Source organism: Corella eumyota, chromosome 5, assembly GCF_963082875.1.
Source record: "Corella eumyota chromosome 5, kaCorEumy4.1, whole genome shotgun sequence".
Lineage (NCBI taxonomy): Eukaryota > Metazoa > Chordata > Ascidiacea > Phlebobranchia > Corellidae > Corella > Corella eumyota.
Window position 1 is genome coordinate 2,387,763 of NC_137494.1, and position 10,217 is coordinate 2,397,979.

General features: G+C 27.8%; 3 protein-coding genes across 4 annotated transcripts; 2 read left to right on the forward strand and 1 right to left on the reverse strand.

Annotated features, from left to right (window-relative positions):
- The first annotated feature begins 191 nt into the window (after positions 1 to 191).
- Positions 192 to 1,819, forward strand: LOC145752781 (DNA-directed RNA polymerase I subunit RPA49-like). Its single transcript, XM_082569115.1, has one exon. The coding sequence runs from the start codon at positions 274 to 276 to the stop codon at positions 1,486 to 1,488; it is 1,215 nt and encodes a 404-aa protein (XP_082425241.1). The 5' UTR covers positions 192 to 273; the 3' UTR covers positions 1,489 to 1,819.
- A 36-nt stretch (positions 1,820 to 1,855) lies between these two features.
- Positions 1,856 to 5,513, forward strand: LOC145752820 (uncharacterized). Its single transcript, XM_082569166.1, has 7 exons — positions 1,856 to 2,065; positions 2,358 to 2,505; positions 2,779 to 2,876; positions 3,075 to 3,173; positions 3,373 to 3,462; positions 3,589 to 4,133; positions 4,245 to 5,513. The coding sequence occupies exons 1-7, from the start codon at positions 1,890 to 1,892 to the stop codon at positions 5,126 to 5,128; spliced, it is 2,040 nt and encodes a 679-aa protein (XP_082425292.1). The 5' UTR covers positions 1,856 to 1,889; the 3' UTR covers positions 5,129 to 5,513.
- A 44-nt stretch (positions 5,514 to 5,557) lies between these two features.
- LOC145752821 (actin maturation protease-like) lies at positions 5,558 to 9,906 on the reverse strand. 2 transcript variants are annotated; one of them, XM_082569168.1, is made up of 6 exons: positions 9,547 to 9,906; positions 7,458 to 7,541; positions 7,099 to 7,235; positions 6,746 to 6,943; positions 6,402 to 6,509; positions 5,558 to 6,286 (listed from the first exon to the last, which is right to left on the reverse strand). In XM_082569168.1, the coding sequence occupies exons 1-6, from the start codon at positions 9,729 to 9,731 to the stop codon at positions 6,084 to 6,086; spliced, it is 915 nt and encodes a 304-aa protein (XP_082425294.1). In that variant the 5' UTR covers positions 9,732 to 9,906; the 3' UTR covers positions 5,558 to 6,083. The 2 variants fall into 2 exon arrangements, with proteins under 2 accessions (XP_082425294.1, XP_082425295.1); XM_082569169.1 differs by lacking the exons at positions 5,558 to 6,286; positions 6,402 to 6,509; positions 6,746 to 6,943; positions 7,099 to 7,235 and having other exon boundaries at positions 7,472 to 9,042; positions 9,547 to 9,677.
- Positions 9,907 to 10,217: the final 311 nt, after the last annotated feature.

Sequence of the window (10,217 nt, forward strand, 5' to 3'; positions counted from 1 at the left end):
ACTTTTAATACTACTTCAATCACAGTTTATTTAGTATTTGTTATTTTAATTTTCTTAAAAATTGTTGTTAAAAAACTTAATAGTTTTATATTAAAAAAAAATTCGTTTCGCTTCTTTTTTTCTTCGCTCCGCATTCCAAATTCATCCGCACTCGTGTTGACTTGTGTGTTTTTGCAGAAGCGTGTGTTCCGCCCTCATAAAAGTTTTTGTTATATTTGGTGCTAAAATAATTAAGTTATTTAAATTATCTTGCCATATTTATAATCTTTTATAATGTCAATTACTTTAAAATATAAGAAAGGTGCCAAGAAAAGGGTTCTGGTTGAGTTTACAAACGGAATACCGAACGAATCTTGTGAATTTCGCGCCGAAATATTTCAAGATGAACGACAAACTAATCCGAAATTCAGAGACCGTAAAATATTAGTTGTTCATGGTCAACACTTAACTTACATTGGAAATAATTATGAATATAAGGAAAAATACCCTTTTAATCCTGATTTGATGGTGACTGAGCTAAACAAGTTAACAAACGTGATGCAAATTTTCGACGTAGATATTTTTAAAATGTCGCCAATTTTAGCGAGTGATATCGCTAAGATTGATGAAAATGATGATAAAGAAAGACTAAAAGTAAAAAAACAACTGGAAGAGGATAATCGTTCTTTCTCGAACAAACAAGACGATTTGACCGAAGTTTTTGGTAGTCATAAACGCAAACGAGCCATGAACACAAGGCATAGAAATAAAGTTGATGAAGATAGCACTGCGGCAATACAGAAAGCTATTGAAACAATTTTAGACGAAGACACAAGTGTTCTTGTCACGGACGGCGCTGCAACAGATACCACGAACATTTTACCGTACAATAAAGAAGCTGAAAGATCCGAAGATGTTTATCCCCTTTTGTCAATTATTCCGGAAAATATATTAAACGCATTGGAAACTGAAGCAACTAAATTTATAAAGCCATCACATGAAACAATTGCTGAATGGAAAAAAATGAATAATGAATTATCATCGGAATATATTCGTAGCCATGCTCAATATCCATTAATATCAGTTGTTCAGGATAAAGCAGTGTATGTTCGTTATGCATGTTGCTTACAACTATTTGCATATTTTGTAAAACTGTACAAGTTTAAGTATGCGGACCTTCGTTCAAAAACCTGCCTTGAAGAAACAAATGAATTAATTCGTTTCTGGATGTTTGAGGAATTCATGGTTGGCGATGCTAAAAATAAGAAAATGCCCCCAAGAATGAAGGACAAAGTGTTAGCAAATGCAATAGCATTAGCCTGGCATATTGACTCATTCTCGATCAAAGAGGAAAATTTTATTTCAGCGTTGGCTATTTCAAGTCGAAAGTTTTCTAGGCATGTTAGCGCCTTAGGTGGTCAGTTTAAAACTGTTGGAGGCTCGAGGTGTGCTGTTTTGTCTCTACCATTAAAATTTCCTACTAGTGGTCAAAGAGCAAGGAAACGTTAAACAAAAAGTTTAAAATCTTTTAAGCACAACAACTTCTTATTTTTTTGTTATACAACATTGTTATTCAGTTTTACTTTAAATGTTTATTTACATTTTTGACTTTTTTGGCACTAAAGCATTGAAGAGTTTTTTCTGTTTAGCAATGTTTTTGTCCAACTTATGTTCTTATACCAAATTGATATTTAACAAAATCAATATGCCCCAAAACCCAACTATATGGCAAATCAAACATTTTTACCTTATGGCCAATCAGACATTTTTTAAATAAAAAAAATTGAAAAACTTTTTTTGGTAATATTGTTGGAGGGGTGATATCTTTAAACAACATTATCAATAATTCAACACAATTTCTGTTATTAGGTATTAAGATTTCTTTTCTGAAATATTTAAAATAAGTTACCATGACAACTATTCTTGGAGATTATGACGAAGCTGAGAAGCGGATCAATGAACCAAACTCATCTTTGTTCAAAGTCAACCACTCCAACATGATTTCTATACCTGCAAGTTACTTGGGAGATATTAAAAGTGCAATTGGAATTATTCTTCACAAAGATATTCAAAATTATTCAACTGAGTAAGTTACCTTTTAATTTCTTTTTTTTTGTATTATTTTTTAATTTTTATTAACCTGAATTTCTTTTGTTTAAATATTTAGTTTAAAGTATATAATTATATATAATATTTGAAGTTTATGTTAGGTTTAAGTAATAAATAGAGTAAACAAAAGTAGATTAACAGTTGATGGTAATAAGTATGACTTTAAAAAAGTATATACACATAAGTTTATTAATATAGCAAACCAGATTTTTTTATTTTAATTTATAATTTGTTTTTGTTATAAATTTAATAAAAGTTATTGTATTTAGATTAAAAGGTGTTCCTGTAGCTTTCAACCAACAAAATGTAAAGTTGTCTTCTCCAGATGGAAAAATATTGGCCACCCAATCCTGTATTCACATTAACGTTAAAACTGATTACATTGTCTTTAAACCTCAACTTGGAGACATCATTAAAGTAATTTGATTTTTAAAAATTGGTCAAACTTTGATTTCGGGGGTGTAGTGTGAATTTTTGGTTGTATGATATTTTTTATGATATTCAATAGTCATCTTATGGGCTGTATTTTATTATTTTAAAGGCCTTTAAAATGGGTAGTGGGCATACATAGTTTCATATACACAAAAATTGTCCACTAGGCCTAAATATATATGTAATACATAAAATTGTCCACTAAGCTTATATACATGTGTATATGGATCAAATTACATTTAACTTGTTATTTTTCAGGGGATTGTTAACAAACAGGGAAGAAGTATGGTAGGCTGTTTGGTCCACGGATTTTTCTATGTTTCTGTCAAGTGCTTTGACCCAGAGACCGAAGAAAAGTAAGCAATGCTTTATTTTAATAATTATGTGTAGGAACTTTAGGTATTATTCTATATATATATTTACACTAAAAACTTTTGTAAATTTTAAGTTAATTTTTTTTAGGATGCTTCATCAAAAACTAGCATTACTTTATTATTAAAAAATTATCTATACAAATTTGAATTACAAGAATTAAGTAAAATTTTCCTTTTCAGAATTTCCCTTCCCCAACTTGAAGATGTAATTTTGTTTAAAGTTCGAAATATTGAAGATGATGAGTTTGGTTATTTGTCAGTAACTGGAACATACGAAAGGTATAAAATGTTGTTTTTTTAATTAAACTCATTTTTAAACAATAACCCCCACTATTGTACATAAAGCATACCCTTACCTATTTTTATATTTATTTTTTATGTTTAAACAAAATATATATATAGGTTCAATTAAATGTTTATGAAGAACTTGTTTTGTTTTATAGTTGTGTTTTATTAAACTTTTATAATTTGTTTTTAGTACAATCCAGTCCTTTAAACCTTCACATATTGAGTTAGATTCTGGAATTGATGATGACCATGAAACTGTCATAACACAATTTAATAACAGGTTTAGGGTAAACTTTAATAACATGGTTAAAAATGCTTAAGTGTTTAAGTCATATTGGAAATGTTAAAATTTTGTATATATAGTCAAATTCCAAATTTTACTTATTTTTTTTGTTTTATGTTTTAGTGAACCAAATCACCAAATTAAATCCAACCCAGATTTTAATTCACCTTTGACCCCTCCCCAACAATCAGATGAATTTGTTTTTCGAACCCCACTTAAGGCTGTAAAGAAATCAAAGAAAAACAAAAAGGAGAAAAAATTAAAGAAGGAATTATCACAGAGTACTAAAAATATTGCCAATGATTCATCAAATGTTTGTGAAACTGACAATTCTGTTACGGAATCTGCGGATCTTGATTTATTAAAGGCAAAAGCAGAATCATTCAAGGCAGAAATTCTGTCAGAAAATCCTTGGCCTATTGCCGAAGACCAAAATAAAGACAAAAAGAAAAAGAAGAAGAAAAAGGAAAAAAAGAAGAAAAAAGAAAAGGATTTGGAAAAAAATAAAGTCTTGGGAGTTGTTGAAAATCCTGAGATTAACGCCATTACAAAAGCTGAAAATTTAAGTTCTGATTCAGCTTTTCCGGTGTCTAGTTTTGAAGCCAGTATTTTAAACAGCTCTGATTTTATCGAGAAAAATATGATAAGAAAACCTGAGGCCAAAAAAGGTTATTATTTTGTTTTTCAGTTTAAGAACCTTTTATTATTTAAATGTAAAAATGTATCATATTGTTTAAAATTTAATGATTAGTATTAAAATTGAATATTTTGTTTTCCAGAAAAAACTACTCCCAAAAAAACGAAGCGGGTTAAAAAAGAAAAAAAGGAAATTTTGAATACAGCATTACCAGTTTCCCAAGTTGAAGTTAACAACAATTTGAGTGAACAAACAACACTTGTGGATACAACTCTAATTCCTGAGTTTGCAAAAGTGGAGTTACCAACACTAGCAGAAATTGAAAAAACTAATTTGGAAATTGCAAAACAAATGAAAAGAGAACAGAAAAATTTAAGAAAAGAGGAGAAAAAATTGAAAAAGGAAAAAAGAAGAGAGAAGAAAAAGGAAAAAACAATGGTTACTAAACCAGCCCCTGCTTTAAATACGAGTTTACCTTCAACTTTAAATGAAACTAAACCACAAAATACTACACCACATATTTTTCCTGAAGTTCTAATTAAAAATAAATCGAACAAAAAAACAAAATCATTCAAAAAAGAGAAATCTAAGAAAGCGAAAAAAAGTATAAAATTGGAAAATTTAAACCAAACTTTTCCAATAGCGACACAACCAAATCTGGTACCAACTTCATCAGATAATACAAATCAAGATTTTCTACCATCAACTCCTGAGAATTTAAACAAAACAGTAAATTTACCTGCCAAAGAATACACTCTAAGCACAAAGAAAAGCAAGCAAAAAATATTACAGCAACACCAAGCCTTAATAGAAGGAAGTGATTCCCAACCTGATTCTAACTCACCCTCGGTAACTTTGACCCCTAAAAATCGCAGAAAAAGAAAACTTCTGGATGACGATTATACAAGTTTACCTGACATTCCAGAGAAACTACCGAAACGAAGCGCTGCAGAAATGGCCAGATTTTACCTTCAACAAATGGGGCTGGGTTTAAACGATGATGGAACTACTTCGAAGATTGAATAATTTTCCTTTTAACTAATATTTAAACTAACTAAATAGAATTTATATACAAAATTAACTACTGTTTTGTAATAACAAAAAATTAACTACTGTTTAGTTAATAACACTGAAACTATTGGGGGTTTGTATTGCTAATTTTTTCTATTTTACTGATTTAAAACTTCTTTTTTTTAGTTAATTTTATTGTCAATGTTTGATATTTGGGTGATATTTAATCTGTTTTCTATGTCCAAGTAGGTGATAGGTTTGTGCAAAAATAATTAGGTTTGTAAATTATAAACACTGCCCAAATAAACTTGCGTTTAATGTATTTAACAAAGAAACACTTTAAATGTAAATAATTGGTTTAAATTTATTAAGCATTATTAACCAGCTGAAATACACTTATAGCAGTTAAAATACGAAATCAAAAAAGCATTTTTTGTTCAAAAAAAGTGTTCTATGACAAAAATTAAAACCTTTTTCAAGGTTTAAAAAACATTCTAGTTTGATAACTTGACAGATTACAGAATATAAAGGTACATAATATTATTGATCAATAAAAACAAAATGTATTATAGTAAGTTTAAAGTGCATACATAAAACATTCTTTTAGATTTATTTAAAACTCATAATACTAAATACTAGGGGTGGTAATATACAAATAATTTGTAATGGCTTTTAAAGCAAATTTAAATTTGATCAAGTAAATAATTGGATGGTATTTTGTAACAATTTTAAGCATAAAATAACATAGAATTAAAAGTATTGCAAAATTTATCAATTTTAAATATTCTATGGATGGTATAGACTACATTCAAATGTTTATAACATAGATTTCAATAACAAATACATTCTGGAATATATAGCATAGGGTTAACATGATATATGAGATTAATGTGTATATATATGTTTAAAAATAAGTAACTTTGTTCAAAACATTAAATGGTAAATTAAAAGTGCATAAAATGTTATGTATCTACAGCTTTAAAATAAGGAATCGATTTTGTAAAACTTGAGTTAAATCAGAGTCAGGGCAATGAAATAATTCCCAATTTTTTTCAGGATTTCTTTCAGTTAGGTTTGAATTACTGGCAGATAGATTATTAAGAGACCACAACCGATTTTTGGCTGATTTCCCTTGTTTAGCAAACACATAAATAAGGTTGGGATTTACGTTGTCTAAAAATTAAAAAAGTTAAAATTTATGAAGGTTATGACTTCAAAAATGACAATTTTTATAAAATTTTAACCGTCTTTTTTTTCTTAAAAACAAATAGTGTTTTACATAATTTACCTAGAATTTGATCCAAGTCCTGATTAACGTTAAACAAATGTAAGTTTTTATTATTAGTTGTGGTTTCATAGCTGTTACGTAACTTCTGAGAATGGCCTATAACAGCTCCTATAAAAAAAAGTAAAGGTTTTAATTATTTTAACTTTTTTATTATTTGAAACAAATTAAAAATAAAGTTATCAGTGGCATTTTTTTAATATAACTGTTACAAAACAAAAATTGAACTTTTTAAACAGCTTATAGCATTTGTTCAAGTTGTTAAAGCATTTATACGATGATTAATAGCCTGTAATTAAAATTTGATGAATAGGTTTACATGTATACTGTTTGTTGAATAAATTTACCTGTTAAAATAGCCCAATGTGCATTATGGCCCTTTCTAAGACAAGGCTCAAAATTTCTGTCATTATCATAAGGAACTAAAACAGGATTTCCAATTAGCAAGTTGTTTAAAATTAGGGATTTCTCTTTCTTTAGTTCATTGTGAATAATTTCAGTTTTGCAGTTGTAGATTTTTTCTGCCAACTTTGCCATTTCATAAACTAAAAACATTGGTAAAATAAATAAGATAAATATATTACAAAAAATATACAAAATTTCCCCAAACAAAGGATTAAAAAATATGTTTCTTTCTTTTTTTAGTTGCAAGGTCAATTAAATATATTCGTTTTTAAAACTTGCCAAAAAAAAAAAATACCTGAAAACATTTCACCCTGCTTTGTGAACTCCATTTGTTTGGCAACACTCAGCACATTCTCAGTTGAATATTCAGCAATGAACTCATCTTGTTTTCTTAACATCTGTGCCCCCATGCATAAAGCAACCAGACCACACCTTAATTAGAATAAGGCATTAATAGCGTTAGCTGGTAAACAACATATACCTTATTCTAATCCTATTTTGTAACTACTTTTGCTACATAGTTAGAGGCATCTTTAATTGTCAACCAAAGTGTTAAATTGTAAACATTATATAATATTTATTGGTGATTTTTTTATGATTGACATTGTTTTTTGTTTAATATTTGATAGATAACTTTATTAATCTTACGCTTACATTGGTCTTTTAAATCCTTGCAAGACGGATGCAACTTTGTTGTTAAACTTATACCAAAATACATCATTTTCTTTTATCGGTTTTCTGAAATAACAACAAAATTTTAACAAAATGCATTTATTAATTAAACACAATGTTAATTAATTTCTGGGCTAATTGTAAAACCAACCATAAATACAATAATTACTTAAAAACAATATGATTAATTACATTATTATTTATAAAAAAATCACCAGAATTTAGATTTTTAATTTTTTATTGACCTTTTCTAAGTTTTATAGTTATCATAGCAACGTAATAATAAGAATTAATTAAACTTTTTGGCATGAAAAAAAGGAGTTCATTTGATTAATACAAATCTTAACCTTTTCAGAAAACATAGCACTTAAGTGTATTAGGTGCAAAGTAGTAAAACTCATGTAACTTTGCTGTATATACAGATATTTATCAAATAAATTATTTACATTCGTGTAGATAAACATATCAAGTTCACTATACCTTTACCAAACATTTTGGCAAAAATTAAAATAAATATATCAACACAAAAAAATACAAAACTTCGCTAAATAAACACACAAGAATTAACATTTCTTTTAGAAACTTTATTTTAAATAAATAACTCGTTTTGTCTAGGACATTAACTAAACAAATAAAGGTAAACCTAGTCAAGAATTTACTTTAACTAACAGGTTGTTTTGTTTTATAAAAAAAGCAACAAATAGTACCACATAAGACATGTTATGTTTTTCAAGAACTTAGACCCATTAACAAAGAAGATATCATAGTCTGTGAACATTCTTTATCTTCCTCTTGTAGTTGCTCATTTGAGCGCTTTCGATTATTTAAACTTTTACTAAAATCTGGATTATTTTGTAAATAATATTGAGTTTGTCGAGTTATCTTAATATCTGTTTCAATATTATGAGACACAGAGCTGGCATTTGGGATATAAGTTGAAAACAAATCAGAATTTTTATCCCGAAGTTCTGTTTTCATTGAGTACAAGGCTTTAGCTAGTTCTGCCATAATTGCAGGGTCGACTGAAAAGGGAATTTTCTGACAGATTTTCATCGATTTTATTAAAGAATTAGCATGTATGTCTATTACAAAAGTTTTGTAATGTAGCAATAATTGATCTTCTAATGTTGTATCAAATTTATGGACAACGTATTCTCGATTTAATTCCTTAAATATTGGAACAATTGCCTGCAAGGCTTTGGCATAAGACTTAAAAAGTAGATGGAATTGTTTTAGATACTGGGTGTGTATTTTTACATCATCTTCTGTTAATAAATCCAACAATTCCTGCGAACTCTTTTTTAAAAACGTCGAAATAATTTCAATTACATTGAAATAAAGTTTTTCAGTAAAATTGTTCGAAATACATTGTTGTACACAGTTATGTACGGCGTCATTGTTTATAACAATATTATTATTAGGGCCACATAGAATATTATAAATATTTTCACATAGCATTGGCCAGCATTGAGAATTGTACATTTCAAATGTCATTGGTTCATTTCCATTTTCAGTAAAGTTTTCGAAGTCTTGAATATCGATGTCGGATTCCATGTAAAATTACATTCTTATAACATTTAGTTATTAAAAAAATCACAGTTTGATTTAATTTGAATTCTAATATTTTTATAAAAACAAAAAAATTGTAAAAACCACTAAAAAATGTTTTTTGATGCAACAAGCTTTAATTATTTTTGTAAAAAAAACGTTTTTTTTAAGTTGGACATAACCATTATAAATTTATTAAAAAATAAAAATTAAAAATAATTCTCCTGACTGGATTAAACCAAGATTTCTAAACAAAATTCTAAAATTTGTTACTTTTATTAACTAACATTTTGTAGCAATTTTTTAATAAAATTGTAGTCAAATATTTGATTTTTAAACTCTCTGACTCAATTATATATTTTAAACAACTTAGCTTATTTTTAGCTTGGGTATTGTTGGCTTAAACTCAGAAATTTAAGGTTAAAAAACAAGTTTTCTATTTCAAAGGTAAATTGCAAATTAGGCAAAAAATATTTTGTTTTTTTCCTGATTTTGTCCAGTCAGGATAATTTTATTTGCTCACTTTTTGCTAAATTCCTCAAATAAGCGTTCACATAATTCGTTTTCTTCTTGCTCGGATTTTAATTCGGAACTTAAATCGATTCCAGGTACTTTATATGAAAAGGCAGGATATGATGACGTCACATTTTTGGCGTTAACTTTTTTAACGTTAGGCTCGGCATTAGGAAAAACAACGGCGTTTGGCATCAAAATTTTAGAACTAACTCTGTCCTTTATTGTGTTATTCACATTTACTAGCTCAAATATATCATAAAATGCCTTGTTTTCAAAGTAAAGCCGAACCTAAACGTCTTTCAGTAAATGATTTTGTAAAATAACGGCCTGAACTTTTTTCAAGTAGCTGAAGTCTGCTATGTCATCGTAACGCCCACTTATATTGGCTTATTTCCGAAGAGGTTTGTTATTAATAAAATTTGTTATAAATAAAATTTTCGAATTTATAATGTTAAAAAAAAGTTTTTAATATTTTATTAAAATTTAGGATTTAAAACTTCTAATTTTATTAACTGTTTAAAGTTGTTCGCTGTCACGTCAAAACATATGCTAGCTACATGAAAAAGTGTTGTTTATGTTGTTTACAATGCATCGAGAAAATTTTGACCTTTACCACAAAGAGTTTTGCACAACATTACAAGGTATTTTAGACTTTAAACTTTCAATTTTTGTTAGTTT

Coding starts and splice junctions, on each gene's coding strand:
- LOC145752781 (XM_082569115.1), top strand. CDS start 274: ATGTCAATTACTTTAAAATATAAGAAAGGTGCCAAGAAAAGGGTTCTG.
- LOC145752821 (XM_082569168.1), bottom strand. CDS start 9,731: ATGCCAAACGCCGTTGTTTTTCCTAATGCCGAGCCTAACGTTAAAAAA. Junction 7,542..9,546: donor TTTGAGGAATTTAGCAAAAA/GTGAGCAAATAA, acceptor TTGTTATTTCAG/AAAACCGATAAAAGAAAATG. Junction 6,510..6,745: donor ACATTGGGCTATTTTAACAG/GTAAATTTATTC, acceptor TTTTTTTTATAG/GAGCTGTTATAGGCCATTCT.
- LOC145752820 (XM_082569166.1), top strand. CDS start 1,890: ATGACAACTATTCTTGGAGATTATGACGAAGCTGAGAAGCGGATCAAT. Junction 2,877..3,074: donor GACCCAGAGACCGAAGAAAA/GTAAGCAATGCT, acceptor TTTCCTTTTCAG/AATTTCCCTTCCCCAACTTG. Junction 3,174..3,372: donor GTAACTGGAACATACGAAAG/GTATAAAATGTT, acceptor ATTTGTTTTTAG/TACAATCCAGTCCTTTAAAC.